This window comes from Galendromus occidentalis, unplaced genomic scaffold, assembly GCF_000255335.2.
Source record: "Galendromus occidentalis unplaced genomic scaffold, Mocc_1.1 scf7180000077449, whole genome shotgun sequence".
Taxonomy (NCBI): domain Eukaryota; kingdom Metazoa; phylum Arthropoda; class Arachnida; order Mesostigmata; family Phytoseiidae; genus Galendromus; species Galendromus occidentalis.
The window spans coordinates 1-16,149 of NW_003805437.1; the positions used below are offsets into that span (position 1 = coordinate 1).

At 50.3% G+C, this 16,149-nt stretch overlaps 4 protein-coding genes across 4 annotated transcripts; 2 read left to right on the forward strand and 2 right to left on the reverse strand.

Moving 5' to 3' along the window:
- The first annotated feature begins 796 nt into the window (after positions 1 to 796).
- Positions 797 to 1,948, forward strand: LOC108864296 (uncharacterized). Its single transcript, XM_018639638.1, has 3 exons — positions 797 to 899; positions 1,015 to 1,407; positions 1,476 to 1,948. Exons 1-3 carry the CDS (start codon positions 797 to 799, stop codon positions 1,946 to 1,948), a joined length of 969 nt encoding a protein of 322 aa, XP_018495154.1.
- Positions 1,949 to 8,219: 6,271 nt separating this feature from the next.
- LOC100903609 (uncharacterized) lies at positions 8,220 to 9,465 on the forward strand. Its single transcript, XM_003743601.1, has 4 exons — positions 8,220 to 8,398; positions 8,549 to 8,874; positions 9,003 to 9,154; positions 9,338 to 9,465. The coding sequence occupies exons 1-4, from the start codon at positions 8,306 to 8,308 to the stop codon at positions 9,463 to 9,465; spliced, it is 699 nt and encodes a 232-aa protein (XP_003743649.1). The 5' UTR covers positions 8,220 to 8,305.
- Positions 9,466 to 9,806: 341 nt separating this feature from the next.
- On the reverse strand, positions 9,807 to 13,810 carry LOC100903462 (maternal embryonic leucine zipper kinase). Its single transcript, XM_003743600.3, has 8 exons — positions 13,637 to 13,810; positions 12,261 to 12,424; positions 11,607 to 12,169; positions 11,312 to 11,521; positions 11,032 to 11,218; positions 10,680 to 10,915; positions 10,448 to 10,579; positions 9,807 to 10,329 (listed from the first exon to the last, which is right to left on the reverse strand). The coding sequence occupies exons 1-8, from the start codon at positions 13,734 to 13,736 to the stop codon at positions 10,128 to 10,130; spliced, it is 1,794 nt and encodes a 597-aa protein (XP_003743648.2). The 5' UTR covers positions 13,737 to 13,810; the 3' UTR covers positions 9,807 to 10,127.
- Positions 13,811 to 14,181: 371 nt separating this feature from the next.
- Positions 14,182 to 15,545, reverse strand: LOC100903891 (Golgi-specific brefeldin A-resistance guanine nucleotide exchange factor 1-like). Its single transcript, XM_003743603.1, has 3 exons — positions 15,427 to 15,545; positions 15,087 to 15,307; positions 14,182 to 14,843 (listed from the first exon to the last, which is right to left on the reverse strand). The coding sequence occupies exons 1-3, from the start codon at positions 15,543 to 15,545 to the stop codon at positions 14,182 to 14,184; spliced, it is 1,002 nt and encodes a 333-aa protein (XP_003743651.1).
- Positions 15,546 to 16,149: the final 604 nt, after the last annotated feature.

A 16,149-nucleotide genomic window follows, 5' to 3' on the forward strand; every position in this document is an offset into this window, starting at 1 on the left:
ACAGACAACTCAACGCCGGATAACTCAACGCAGACATCTGAACGCCGACATTTGAACGCCGGACAACTTAGCGTGAGAACAACTTAACGCCGAACAACTCAACGCCGAGACAACCCAACGCCGAGAAAACTTAACGCCCGGCAACCTAACGTTTGACAACTCATCGCCGAGAATGCACCGGCATTCCGTAAAAACCCGATTCCATAAACTGTACGCCAGAATAGGAGTCAAGGCTCGAGTGATGTCGCTGCGCCGATCACGCATGTATTACTGCATGTTGCATGTGTCTGTCTTCCGACTGCGACGTCGCGTCGTCACATTTCGAGTGATTCGAGCCCCATGCGTTCTGTCTTACGTTCGAACCGCTGGTAATCGGTAACATCATCTTCAACTATGAACGTAAACGGTGAAGAATTGCACACCCAGCGCGGCAAGCGGAAACGGGCCCACGAAGGGTACGTTTACGTCCAGGACGGAGTCAGCAAAAATGGAGAGAAACAGTTCTGGAGGTGTCAGTTCCTCGGTGCTTGCAGAGCTCGACTTCATACGTCCTTGTCGACTGGAGAAGTGGTAGAAAACGCAACGGAAAACATAGCGACGAGCCGAACCGGCAGCGATCGAAGTGATGGCTCGCCGAATGTATTTGAAGAAAAAGGCTCTCGAGACACAAGAAACCCCTCTGCAACTAATCGAATCTGTTTTCGAGAGGACCACGCAAGCGGCGAAGTTTGTGCTCCCCAGCTCCGAAACGCTGTCTAGATCAGTTAACCGTGCTAGGAAAAAATCGATGCGACCAATGGCGACACCGCAAGATCGGGCGTCGATTTCGATACCTGACGAATACACAATGTACGAGAAAGAGCCAGGAAGCTTCGAAAAATTTCTCATCGGCGATACCGGTGAGATACTCCGCAATACGAGCGGAAATCATCTTCCTTGGTTTTCTGATCATTCGACTCGTCAAATGGAAGGAGTGCTTCTTCAATTAAATTGAATCGTTTTCAATTCTTCCAGGAGAAGGAGACCAGAGGAGAATACTTCTCTTTGGACGTGAAGCCGTAGGCGATTGGATTGGCTACTCGCGCAAAGCTTACGTAGACGGGACCTTTTCTTTATCGCCTCCGTGTTTTTACCAAATTGTTGCAATCCTCGCAGAGCGGAACAACTTCGTAATACCTGTATGTTACGCGCTTTTACCGGACAAAAGCCAAGCGACTTACGCGCGCATGATCGGACTGATTTGTCAAGCATGGCCATCGTTCAATCCTGCTGTCATTTCCACGGATTATGAAAAGGGTCTCATCAACTCGTTCATCGCCGCGTTCCCTGAGGCCCAGATTCACGGCTGTCTGTTCCATCTCGTTCAGAATTTGAAAAAAAACTCGGGGATCTCAATTTGCTTGGCAGGTATAGAGCAGAGGCAAGTTTCGCACTGAGCGCCCGCATGATAACCGCTCTTGCATTTGTCCCGCCAGTTCACATCGACAATGCTATTGCGGAGCTTGCCATCGCACTTCCTCAGGAGCTGATGCCCGCCTTGAAGTACTTCGAAGATAATTACGTGGGTTCTTTGCTTCACATACTTCCCGATGGGTCCATTGTCAGGCGGGATCCCCTCTTCTCATCCAGTATTTGGTCTGTATACTGGCGTACATTGGAGGGTGATTCTAGAACCAACAATTATGCTGAAGCAGCGCACAGGAGGCTCCAAACCGAATTCGGAGTTAGCCACCCGAATTTATGGCGCTTCATCGATGGTTTGAAGAAAGTACAGCACCACCGAGATATGCTCTTAGCTCGATTTGAGAGTGGTGCTCAACCGCCAGCGAAGCGTAAGAAGTATGCCAACATCGATAAGAAATTGTTCGAGTTAGTGAACAATTTTAATTCCTACACTGTCGTTGAGTATCTGAGAGGGTGTGCTTCAAATTTCACTATGGAACCATAATTGTGTCAATGGAACCATGGAGTAGCCTCGTTAATGTAAACTTTCTTCGTGAGCTAAAATGAAAAACATCATGTGTAAATATAAAATAATTGACAGCGCTGAGATCGAGTTTTCTCTGGCCGGAAACGAGCTTAATCGCTAAGTTCTGGGCGTCAAGTTGTCCGGCGTTGACTTGGTCGGCGTTGAGAAGTCTCGGCGCTAAGTTGTCTCGGCGTTAAATTGTCGAGCGTTGAGATGTCCAGGCGTTGAGTTGCCCGGCGTTGAGGTGTCGGCGTTGAGATGTCTGCGGTGAGTTTCCCCGCGTTGAGATGTCATGTACCGGTTCTCTCGTCCCTGAAGAACTCCGTATCTGCGGCACCACGAGACGTTTCCAAGGTACGGGTCGTAAATCTTTCCTGGAGTAGTGAAGCTAGAAGAGTCACTAGGAACCCATCCTGTTGTTGCTGACGGCGAGTTTGATGGTACTCTCAAATACACCCACGCTCCTTCCGGAGTAATTATTTAAGGTTCCACATTCCAACAGGATAACGATCCTAAACACACTTCACGCAAATGTCAAAACTACCTCCCGACTGATGCAGCGAGAAACCACCTGAGAATGATGACTTGGCCCCTGCAGAGTCCCGATTGTCCCGATCTGAATCCGATCGAGCTGCTATGGGAACACCTCGATAGAGCTATCAGAAACACCCCTATCACGGATGCAGATCAGCTCTGGGGCGAGCTGCAGAAATCAGGGGCCGACGTAGCGGAAGACGTGTGGGTCAACTCGACGCAGAGGATGAAGCGGATTCGTGCGGCTGTTATTCGCGCGAGAGGCAACTTCTTCGATGAGAAGAGAATCTGGAGCGAGAATCCCGATGTCCGTTAGCCGATGGCTCATTGAATAAATTGGGATTCAAGTTTCTCGATATTTTTTCGGCGGATCCCGTTGAGATCGAAGTTCAAGGCGAAATGGGGCGATAAGAAGAAAGAGGAGACGAAAAAACTTCGCTCTCCCGGCGTTCTCGTGTAAGGGTACGAGTCTATGCCCTCCGATATCATTCCTGGCAGACTCCATGCTCATAGGGAGCTGGATTCTGGGCGCGAGCTCAGTCTATTTGAAGAGAACGAATCGTCGGAATTCCAAAGATCTGTGACCCTAACCCAATCCCTGTGATCTCCCGTGTTCGACTTCTGGAATCATCCGTTTCCATGATGCAGCCTGACAAGGATGATGAAGAGAACGATGAAGTTGGTCGTGGGATCTCTTAGTCGATGATCCTACTTTTAAATGATGAACCCTAGGATACTCATTGCGTCGATTCCTTCTAGTTCGGTTTCGGGAATTTCCAGATGCCGGAACGATTTTGAATGAGTAGCATGATCTTCCCTCTTTTCGACGATGACTGGGCGGAGGGGCAGAAGATGAGGGAGAAAACATCAACTTGCACACCGGGGCATGATTCCGCGACCGCCGAAGCACATGTGCGCGGAAATTGGTGGGGAGAAAGAGCCGAAAAACCGTTCTCGAACGAAGCGCTTGCGCTTTTATTCTATAGGGGGGATAGGGGGGATACGAGCCGTTCCCATCCCGGAGTTTTTTCCCAGCTGAGTTTTGGCTCTTCGAAGAGGGTCTGAGCGACACGTTGGCAGCCTTAAAGAAGTCACAGACCCTCCCTAATAAGTCTTAGACTGTTTGCGTACTTTCAATGCGATAATCTTCCGCCAATCTAGTGAATCAAGCATCCTCCTCCAAGAAGCTTCCTCCCCCCCCCTACCGTTCTCTCCCCCCCCCATGTTCCGAGAAAATCATCAATAGGAGGAGGAATGTGAGGAGGGGAGCGAAGCGATATGAAGTCATCTGCAAAGAATTCCCACAATATTCAGCTGAACTCCGATAAGAGATCTTCCTCGCCCAAGCAGGTCCTCGTCAAATCTCGACAACAACCACCGCAGTGAGCGACATCAACGAGGGGACGAATGAGTTTTCGATCAGGTCGACTATCAGGATAGAACGATAGAAGTCATGGCAGTGCAAGATGGCCGCCTTTTTATTATCGAGGAACTAGATAACGAGGCCCAAAGAACATACACAGGTATTTTTTTTGTGTAGTGTTAGTCATAGCAAGAACCTAGCATATGTATATCACATCACTATAGTACATAAAAATCAACTAAGTATCAATAAGGTAAGATCTGACTGAGTCTTCGGAGTTTTGCGAGACTAAGGGCCTCCCGGGAACAGGAATCACGCGAAAACAGGGAACTTATACATGGCATTCGAATAATTTCTGGGTACCACGACTGAGGCATGAAAGGTTTTTGGGAACTTCGTGGAAGAGGGAACGACTCGTCGACACCATATCACTGTCATCGCCAAACGGAAGTCAGAGTGCACGGCGACTGAACGCATAATTCCTAGATCTCGATGAACCTTATCTTCGGTCTTCGGCCGATGATCCTACGGGCGGTTCGAGAGTCGAGAGTCAAACCTATAAGGTTGAGAATTTACAGTGACTTGAGACGACGGCTACCATAGAGCGTAGAAGCCACGGAGAAGGATGAAGGCAGAAGGTGTCCCGTCTTCTAGTCGCTCACGGGGATACCTCCTCAAATTCCTGGCGGCGCCGAACAGTCTCTCAGCCGAGACGCTCGTGAGAGCAATGTTCCGCAGATCTTTCACCAAACTTTCAAGAAAAGATTGCAAGGTTGCCCTATCTGAATGCTTCCCGTGGGGCTTCCTCAAGGTTTTAGAATATTTTTTGGCATCTCGTCGCATTTCGCCGGGATCTGTTTCGTCCAACGACGGCGTCAGCCAGGAAAAGAGGTGCTTCGTCTTTTTCCTCGTAGTATCGTCACGACATGGGGTCAAACTCCTACTGGCTCTCTCCAGGTCCTCGACGGAGCCCTCGCGCGAAAATCTGGAACCCAATTCCTTCTCTTAGTCGTCGTCATTCCGTTCTCTCGGGGAAAGGAATAGTAAACACCCAGAGGCGAGTCCTCGACGTTGGGTGATCCGCCGGCAGATGCTCGATCTCAAAAGAAAGCGAAATCCGACCCATGCTCATCGAGCTCAGATAGAAGCTACTTCGGATCCGAATTGGAGGCTTTAGATCCCTACTCCACATAGGTTGGGTATAGAGTCAACTGTTATTCAGGGAAATGTTATTCAGATTGCTTCGGGGAACAAACGTATCCAGGACCGGGAAGATCAGGGCTGAGTACCTGCTGTTCCGTGCGGATATTCCTTAAGGAATATTTTGCCGGCACCAGGGATCGAACCTACGCTGCCTCCCACGCGAGCGGCACTCCACGTATGAATCCAGGTTCGCACGAAAGGTGACGAACGCGCTTACCATTTGACCATCCGTCGGTGGACGATGGTCGGTATTTTTTTCGATGTAGAATCGATAATCCACGGGCGTCAGCACTGAGACTTTTTTTCTCTTCTCGACCGTACTCGAGAAAAGCTCATAGACTTGGATCAGGTACCATGGACCACCCTGTATGCATTTGTATAGAGGGAGAGATGCTACATAGATACCAGTATCCGGTCGGCCATATCCTTAGATCGTCATGGGCAGTCGCCCGAAGAGAAGATTTTTTCCGAAGAAAACGCCATGACACGTTCCATGCCGATGCTGACATTTCACGGCGTGAAGATGCTCATGGCGAATTCGTATGGGGCGTGCAAACCACCCCAACCTTCCTGGCCATCCGATTTCTTCATCCGAAGAGGATTTCACCCTTCGAGATTTTTTTTTCATGGAAGTAGTCGGCGAATATTCCTCTCGATTTTCGCCTCGTGACGCGTCGTGTCACAGACTCCTCATCTTCATCACGGAATATGCACTTTCCTTTATTCTGCTCCGGATTCCAATCCCGAATTTCAATTGGAAAGAGGCAATAGGCAGCTTTTATATACAGGGTGATCACCGCAAGGAGCGATGTCTTTCTCGAGCTATTTGTAAGGCGCGTTTTTCGGGCTCAATGGTCATTCAAAAACTAAGCGTCGGTGAGAAGCTCTTGAGTTGGCGCTTAACGTCGCCGCCAGAGCCATTGCTGAATCTCCAACGGTATTTTCCGAAACCTAGCGACATCGCTCGACTTGACTTCCTCCTGATCTCCCCGAGCCTCCTCAAGGCAAATTGGGACTATCCGGCGGGTTGCGACTCTGCTCATTTTGAACCACTCTAACAGCAGGCGAACAATACTGAAATCGCGCTCCGGCTAGACCGAGGTTGGAAGGACAGCCGAGAAAATCTTGTGGCACAAAGTGAGGACGCGGCCGCGACCTGCACCAGCTCCGTGGACAGCGAGTTCTCTGCGGATGTAAACTCTATTGCAGTCCTCTCTCCATGATTCGGAGAGGGGCGATGTGGAGGGGACATCGAAGACGGTGGTCCACGTGAGACTAATCTGCGGCATAATGTTGGGAAGAGAATGAATTTCATGGCGGAGCACGTAAGATCAAATGTCGATTCCCACAACAGATATAACCTACTTCCGGAGGGCCTTCTGCGAGTGCGAATTGAGTGGAGTCCGGCGCTGCGTTCACGAGCTTTGACAAGACGCTCGCTATTTCTTCCTTGGATCTTTCTCGCCGTTCAATCCCCCTAAATGAGCGGTTCTTTGACATGTCTACTTCTAGCTCGTCGTTCGCTTGCTTCTTCGGAACGGAAACGACGAGCACGCAATCGATCCGCATCCCTCTTCGGTATTTGTTGCTCCTCAATCTCATTTGAACGCGCTGAGGAAATATGAATACGGCATGATTCCACGAAGCGCGTCAACTGGGCCCCGGCGACAACTGGGCCCCGGCGACAACTGGGCCCCGGCGACAACTGGGCTCCGGCGACAAATGGGCTCCGTCGACAACTGGGCCCCGGCGACAACCGGTCTCCAGCGACAATCGGGCCCCGGCGACAATTGCGCTTGTTCAAGAGCTTGAGAGCTCCCGCACGAAGTCAGCATTTCTGAAACCTCAGGTCAAATCAAGTCTTGAATGAGTCGATGAGATGAATTCCTAATTCTCGATTATAACCCATGACCGCATTCACCGTCGTATCAAGAGGATAAAGATCTTCATTGCCCGCTAATAGTGTTTCTCCTACCATTCATCTCATCGACTCATTCTGGACTTGATTTCCGCACCAGAGGTTTCAGAAATGCTGACATCACTTCAGCGAAGCGTCGGCCGTACGCCGGAGAAGCCCAGCGCCGCAATGGGCCGCTCAAGTTATGCAACAGCCTCGGCTGCCGCGTGCGGAGACATACCCTGGACGACGAGATCAAGCGGCTCCGGCGTGAGCTGACGAACTCGAAGAAAAGGATTGCGGCACTCAAGCTCGAAGCTCGCGACTTGGCCGGATGGAAAGCTCGAAAATCCGGCGGCGGTCCGTCCCAACAGTCAGTCGAGGGCCAGCTCCAGGGCCCTGTCGGAGGCCAGCCCCAGGGATCTGCAGGAGGCCAGCTTTGAGAACCAAATGTAGCTTGACTGTCAAATAAATCATCGATTGAGCAAGAATGCGCAGCTTGGTGTTTGCCTAGTTTGTTCAGCCTATGTATAGATGAGTTTCTTGGTGCTATGTCCGAAATCCATTCAGCCCGCCCGAACGCCGGTCATTTCCCAGCCTTTTCTAGAGCCTGTAGGCATAGACGATCAGCAGAGTGCCCGTACTCCCCGCATTTCATTTTCATGACGTTCGAAAGCGGAAAGGGCCAGCAACGCGTCTCAAGGTCGGCCGCTTTGAATGAGTTCTACCCGCCAAGGAAGCAGATCGGAATTGTGGAGTCGCGATATCGCTCCTAATTTGTTCTCCATTGCCATCATTTCAGAACGTTGGGGGAGGGGAATGCCGGAGTTTAGGCTATCCTATGACCGGGACTGAATCTATCACGAGAAAATGTGATGTTGAATGATGAATGCGTTCGAAAACACAGAGGAAAGGATAGTCCTCCTCTGTGAAACATGGTTGATGAATGATGAGACACCTCCGACAATCAAGGGCTACCGGTTTGTGGGCTCTGACAGAACAGGGCGCTCAGGAAGACACGCCAGAGCGGGCACTGGGATTCTGGTCCCCGAGAGCCTCGGAGATGAGGAATGGTCGGAGAAAGGCAAGGACTATATTGCGATTGGGATGAAGGTTCTCAAACACGACTAAATAATAATCAGTGTGTACGAAGCTCATCAGAATATAGGGCAGAATAATCTCGACCTCTGTATATACTCTTGTTATCATCACTCGATGATAAAGCGAATGAATGAATGAAAAAATGAATTCAGAGAGACAGATGAATCCACAGAAAGAATCCGAATCCCCGGAGCCAGGAAAAAAATAGCGTAATACCGATTAGTGAGAGCTCGTCTCCATGGCGGCGTTCAAATTATGCTGCATTCATTGCGGGGCCGACACGGATCAGCTCCACCACGTATTCTGTGGTACTCTAAGGCTCCGTGAGTGTGTGAGTACATCTTGATTTGAATGATTTTCGGGCTTGCCCACGAGGGGACGTACCTCTGGACTCCTTCACGCTCCCCCTCCGTCGATCACCGTCTCGATCCGTCAGCGGAAGCACGAAATAGAACATTCAGCGTTGAATTTCACTCCACAGGGAAAATGCGGGAAATTCGTGGACGAGTTACTCGGAGTCGAACCGATGATCATTGGAGTGAAGCTCTTCCTCCAACGCAAAGAAGTTTACCGGCATTTCTGTCGGAACGCTCTCGGTGATCTACCCCTCCAAGTGCCAATCATTCTGCTTGCGATAGAGATGTTCCTCGCTTGGACCATCTACAATCAAGCCGGAGACTTCGAATCAACGGTTGATGAGTTCAAATGGAACGTGGTGCGTATCATCACGCAGGTGCTCCTTGGCTGGATCGCTCACGTTCTGACGGTCTGTGTTGCCCTTCGCCTGTTTTCGAATGACTTCTTCAAGTGAGTTTCAGCATTGTAGACCTCAGACGTTCACCTTGTGAGATGTGATATGCCGATGGAGGAATCAGTCACGAAAGAGAGGCGTTCCGATCCGCATCGCATTCTACTGACATCGAATCATTTCTCAGAATGTCCCGCATATTCTTCATCATTGTCGTGGCGAGCTTCTGCAATTTCTTCAACCTCGGTGTTCTCCTCTGGAGTCCACCCGAGTGTCTCGAATACGCAGCTTACGTGGTCGAAGGCTGTTGGCTCCTGGCTCAATATCGGATGCTACAATGTACGAATTCATTCAGCAAAATAATCGCATCGCTCGTCCGGCATATCGGACACCGGTACCATGGTGTACTTGATTTTATCCCCTGCAGAAGACGACTTTTCCCCCTCAAACCAGCGAATCTGGCTCGCCGCCCCCGCTCGTTCTTGTGCTCGGAGACTTCCATTTTGATCACTCTCATTTCAGGTAGTCTCGAGGGGCGTCCTCTCTGCAGTGCGCTGATCGTGAGCTGCGCGGCGTATTCGAAGTTTGCGGCGAGCAGCTGCGATTCGATATCCGTGTTCGTAGCCGACTCCTTATCCCAATATTTTTGAAGAGGATTCAGCACCAGCGTCCGGTGCAAATTGTCGTGAGACCCTGGCGATCGTTGCTTGTTCCGAACGGCTTTGGAGAAGACTTAATTCGGGGGTTGAATAAACATTGGCAGAGATGATTAGCTTTTCTACGTGTTCTCAGTCATCCTGACAGGAGCCGAGGGCAATAACCGCTTCATATTCACGGGACTCGATCAGTACCACGGTTGACGCAGATTTCCTTCCAAAATGAACGGGGAGGAGAAAAATCATCAGAACCGGCATAGAATCGCTATAGCGGAAGTTTTACTATTTATCTGAAGATGTCCTACGAGCCGTAGTATCGAGCTGTCACGAGTGTTGTATGTACATTTTAATTCATGAGAAATGCCATGGATGTTCGAGCAGAATCAGCTTTCAGGTACTACAGCGAATTAGGGCCGAGACGACTTCGTGTCCACAAAACAATGACACTACAGCTCCCCCGATTGAATTCAGAGTCATTGGCTGGAGTCGATTCTGAGGTTTGTCAAAAATATATCCATGCGCCCGAAAATTATTAAATTCAAGTAGGATCGAGGATCGTCGTTTGAGAGAGAACAATTCTCAGCGAGGCCTTCGGAGCCAAAGCCCTCGACGCGGCTTGAGCTGGGGGTCAGGAACCGATCGAGGAGGCAGAACAATCAGACTGTAGTCACCTGCCTCCCACAAACTTCGAGAATTTTCTCGCAGACCTTCGCGTAATCGATCGAACTGCCGTTCAGACGCTTCCGTTTGATGACGAGGCAGTTCCATTCCAGAGACCGACAGATTTCCAGTTCTAAGGTAGACTTGGCTAACTTCTTGTCACCAGGTCGAACGTTCTCACGGTCGGAGAGCTTCAATCTGAAAGAACGATGAGATTCGAATATCATCTGGTCCGACCGAATTGATACTACGAAGATATTCCCCGCTCGTCTCGAATGTCACGAGGGGGAGAGATGATCTGCGAAATGATGCTCACCCTCGGATAACGAATCCCTTGATTTCCGTTTTGTAATTGAGATCCTGCAGCTTGGTCTCGAGTTTGTGCAGGAGTTCTCCATAGTCGACCACATAAGGCACTTTGGCTACGTTCTGAGTGTGTTTCACGTATCTGTAGCGTGGGAGCATGACGATCAGAGATGTTCCCGCGGAATTCTCCACCGCTCAATAGAGTGCGCGCACAGGAATTCAAAGAATCGCTCGGGACTTACCTCGGTTCCTGACCCGCATTCCTACCGGGAGTCATCAGCGCGCGACGCACCTTGCCGAACAACTTTTTCGTCGACGACCAGGGCGTGCCGCCACCCGACGCCAGCGTTGACTTCATAGGAGTACGTTGAGGAGTCATGTACACAAAGTCGCCCACAGGGGCTTCAGCAGCTCTACGAGGCGTTGCGGCCTCCGGGACCCTGAATGGTGAACGGGCCTGCATTGCTTCTTGGCGTACCTAAAGAAAGCGAGCATGGTGAGTCACTCTCGATCGCTCTGCTTCCGAGGGAATCGTGGGAATCTCGATATTTTCATAAGGAATCAAACTTCTGAAATTACTTTAATCAAGCGGACCTGGGGCGGACTATTGATGACCATAAGATCGACGTCGTCGAGTCCTTCCTCGAGGGTTTTGGACCTTCGCGCCTTCTTAGCTGGAAGAGCATCCTCGTCGTCATCCTCGAACAGGGTTTTGCGGATCACAGGTTTCGAGATCCGCTCCTCTTCTTTGACTATTCTGTACATTAACCCCTTTTTCTTCCTGGGAACAATGGAAAGAGAATGGTATCAAGCTATGCGATAGCTTTGGATGTCCAATATTTACCCCGACGGATTATCGAGAAGGAAACCCTACCTGTCTAGCATGGTCAGATAAACTCCCGTTTGGGAGTCGAAGCTCCATTTTTCAATGGAATCATTGAGTTCCGTCGGAGGTTTATGGTAGTATTTTGACATTTCGTTGATCACCATGGGATCGGCCGATTGCATGCCCGCCTCAAAGTCCTGCCGATCGTACATGGCGGCGGAAGTTGCCGCAGATAGACGTTTCCCATCGGTCACCCAGCTGAGAACGAAGCATTTTCATTTTACTCCAGAACAAGCCTGCGTCATGAGTTGCCCACCCTCATCCGTTCTACCATTTGAACTACCTGTGGACGGTGACATCCTGCATCGTGATCCTCTTGTTCGGCTCCACGGTGAGCATTTTCTTGATGAGATCCTTGCTCTGCTCCGAGAGATGATCCGGGAGATCCCCGAGACCTTTGTTAATTTTATTGGTTATGGCGCGCACGTTGTCACCTTCGAACGGCAAGTACCCACAGAGTACGGCGAACAGGATCACACCCAATGACCAAACGTCAGCGGCCGTTCCAGTATAGGTGTGACCGGACAACAGCTCCGGAGCGGCGTAGCAAGGTGAGCCGCAACAAGTCTTGAGATTCTGGGCGAGACTCGACGGTTTCCAGTTCGCGCAAAGACCGAAGTCGATGAGCTTGATTTTGTTGCCTCCGTCCAGGAGCATGTTTTCGGGTTTGAGATCTCGATGCGCGAACCCTTTCGAGTGTATATAAGAGACGGCACAAACCATCTCCCGAAAGAGTCTCTTGGCATCTTTCTCGGGGACGCGACCGCGATCCACAATATAATCGAAGAGTTCTCCCCCTTCGCAGTATTCCAGTACAAGGCAGATGTGACCGAAGGTTTCGACGACCTGCATTCGGGAGCGGAGAGAATCAGTCAAATCCTAATAAATCCCCAAGATATGCTATCCGGTACCAATTGAGCCTCAGATCGATACTAACCTGGTAGAGCTTGCAGATATTCGGATGATGAAGAGACTTCAAGGCGTTAATTTCTTGTTGCACTCGGGGTAGATCCACACCGAGCTTCTCCTTATCCATGATTTTAATGGCGACATTGTGCTTGGTTATGAGGTGGATTCCTTGTTTAACCTTCCCGAATCCACCTGGGAAAAAAAGCTCGCTTCAAAAGTCTCTCCTAAAATGACAATATTTGTATACCAGGCAAGATGATCTTCCTGCGCAGGGGAAGCGTACCGATTTCAAGCCAAGTACCTGTTATGGACCTAGGGCGCCTGAGGTTATGACATCCTGGTCCTTAACCCGTTATGGGGGGTGGCCCCGAAATGTTCTACGGGGAAGGCGCATAACTGACCTTTCCAAAATCAGCTAGCCCCCTCCCCCCATAATATCCGCCTAGAGTGATCCTAAACCGGTACGCTCCCCCTAGCTCGCGCGATGAAGATTCGTCGACCACCCAAGGTCGCCCGTCTCACTCAGAGAGAGTGATAAGAATTCTGTCGATATCCCCGACCTTTCATTTGTCCGGCTTAAGTCCCAAATCCTCCCTCCATGGAGATAAGCTGGCTTCTGGGAGCCCGGAGCCGGATAATTCGATCAGAATGAGCTCAAGAAATTGGAGAGGGCAGTACAGTTAACGAATTTCCGGAAGCATCTTATCTACAGCAGTTTTCTTCGATACCGCCTGGACCCGACTCCTACATATCTGCACATGTGTGACGAGCGTGACCGAATGCTCGCAGATCTCGCTCTTCGCCGCGTACGCCTCAAGCTCCGGACAGGAGTTCCTAGCCAGAACATCTCTGATCCCTGTGATCAATCGCCTCGCAAGCTGTGGTAAAGCTTCTGAAGCCACGGCTTCCCGCGAACCAGAACGTGTAGCCAATAGTTACGAGCCATGTGGCCTAAGTTAAGGAGTGGATTCGCGGCGCCTGTGGTACATGAGCAGATCTCTCTTCCTAATTGAGCTGAGCGAATTCGAAGAAGTACCCGCTTGCTCGAGCTTCTGATTCTATTGGAGGCCGGGAGCTTGAGCCGAAGCGAAGGCCATAGGCTACGAACGTCTGGTGGCGAATTAAATGTCGACCGATTCGACACAACGGAAGATCGGAAGGTGTACGGATGCTGACTGTCAAATTCTTCGTCGTCGAATGCTGAGCCGACAAGAGATTCCGCAGCGCGACTGAGTCGCCTGAGTGGTCGACCAGGAAGATTCCGTAATCGATCCGAGAGGCCGACAGAGTATCGCTATGAAAAATCGAGGACTTGGATTCGTCTCTTCTGTTCTAGAAATCTCAGGAGGGACCGGTCGACCTCCATCACTGTGGACTAACCGCCAGTTCGACCGATAAACTCACCGGAACCCAGAGTCTGCTTCACAACATAATCCTTCTCTAGGATTTTTTTCACGAACTGCCAAGTTTGTCTATTGACCGAATCCTTAGTCGATTCTCCCATTTCCACTGCGATGCTCTCATTAACTAAAGCTATAGCTAACGAGATTCGTCTTCCCTTTCAAACGGGCACGAACCAGCTCGGGTAGCATCAACACAAGCTCTCTCCCACTCCGCGCCAACCGAGAAATCAAAACTTTTTTGTTTCGTATCGAGAGTTGGCGCTACGGACACTCACACCGCCGCCGCCGCCCTTGGTCTTCCGGAGCAGACGACGCCAGAGCAGAGCACGCGCGCGGCGCGGGTTCGAAAGTTTGAGAGCCTTCAATTCTCTCCACTCCTAAGACCGCTTTGAATAGAGAAAAAACGGTCCTGCTCAATACAAATGCCTGTTTTCTCAATGGCGACTCATAGAGAAAGAGCTTGGTGGTATCCGGATTGTCGATCCGAGCTCTCTCTACCGCCAAACTTCGCCATGAGGGTCACGACCAGGCTCCGTGTTCCAGGACTCAGGACCCTCCCTCTGCCGGAATAACATGGATGTCTAGGTTGTTGCTTGACGACCACTCTAGATCGGGTTCCAAATAGCAGCCGATGGTTCGGTCCTTATTCTTCAAGACCACCTTCACGAGCAGTTCCAGAGCGAAAACAGTCGACTCCTCGTCGTAGCCCGTGTCGTTGACGAACGAATGCGAGGGAGGAACGGGGCATGGGGCGATGAGAACCTTGATCAATTCCTCGAGCGCCGATGTGCGCAGGAACGTCGATTCGGAAAATATGAATTCCGGATGGAAGTTGATCACACAAGTCTGCGCGATCTTGCGTAGCTGAGCCTCCTGTTCCTTCTGAGCCGCGCTCACAGACGAGGTGATATGGGAGACGATACTGCTGATAAGTCCGTGCTCAGCCCTGGCATTGCTCTCCTGAGGTCTTCTGGCGATCGAGACGCAGCCCTTGGTCTCGACGAAATCGTCGGCCGTGGTCATACTCGCCGGCATCAGGCCACTTTTGTATAAAATTAGCGAACAATCAACAAGCTGTTTCCAGCCTTCTTTCATCACGTCGCCGTGTTTGTGAGCCAATGTGAACATCATCTTCGCAGTTAATTGTGCTCGTTGGTCGCCTCCGAGCAATTGGAGAACGCCTAATGGTGAATCGGCCGAAGATATACCTGCGATCGAACATCTGATTATTGCGGATTGACAATGCGAGTCCGCGCTCAGTGAGCTGCTACGTGGAGCCCACACTGATTGTGATGGGAAATTATCCATGGGTCGCTAAAAAAATCGTCTCCTCTAAGGCTTCCCCTCGAGGATTCGCTTCATCCCTCTCTCGCTCACCGAAATCCAACGAGGGCGCAATTGCGCCGCGCCCAGTCATAGCCTTGCCGTGCTGATTGCCGAGATGGACTCACCGGTGAATTTGTATAGTGCTAGAATAAGGTGATCAAAAACTTCGTAGCGGCCATAATGAGCAGCAATCGTAGCACACTTCCGATAGCCTGACATTAGTTTCTGGATGAGTAACGTATCGTCTACGCATCTGTCTAGGAGGTAGGACAAGGCAACCAGTGTCGGAGACCACGACAAGGTGAACACTTCCTCGTCGAGGACTCCTTTAGGACAGTCCTTGAACCTAGAAAGAGATTTTCGCAGGTTCAGTCCCATACGTGGTCTGGTACACGATCGGCCTAGATGGTTTTGAGATTTGTCCGGAGGGGCCGCGGCTTTGTCCCATACAAGACGACACCATACCTTCCTTCGGGGAGAGTTCCTCGCTTCATGAGGACCTTCCACAAATAGTTCTCTTTCACCAGACCAGTTTGCTCGGCTGGCATGATGATCTCTTCGTTTTTGATTTTTTTATATAACATGTTGGGCGTTTATTGGAGAATTCATAAGGGCTCAAAAATTTCGTGCCTGCGGTAGGGCTAACCCGTGTTTCAGTCGCACGGAAAAGAATACGTCCAATCGGTATGGCTTGTGGTCACGATGGATTTTTTGGGGGGGGGATTCGGAAGCTATTCTAGATTATCTCAATACAGTATCTATCTTCATATCGACGTTGCTTAGGTTCGTGAAGTGTTTCTTAAGGAGTGTCTTCAAATAATCTCTGCGCGTAACATAAGGATTGTCAATATATATCCTGATCTTCTCTGGGAGTCGGTTGTACAGTCGGGTCAGGTTTGGGAATGGGCTCTTCCGATTTCTGCATTTTAACATATCTGTCGTACTCAGGAGACCTGCCTCTCTGAAACGTGTCTGATGCCCATGAGTTGGTTTCGGTAGGCGACTTATGAATGTATGTAACTGGTAAACTAGGCTGTAGGCGTATAGTCTTCTGAAGTCTAGGATTCCATACCGTACAAACAGAGGGGCCGAGTGGGCGTTCCACGGAGCGTTGGCTATGGCTCTGATAGCTCTCTTCTGCAGCTTCATGATTCCTGCGATGTGATTCTCTGATGTCCCTCCGTAGAT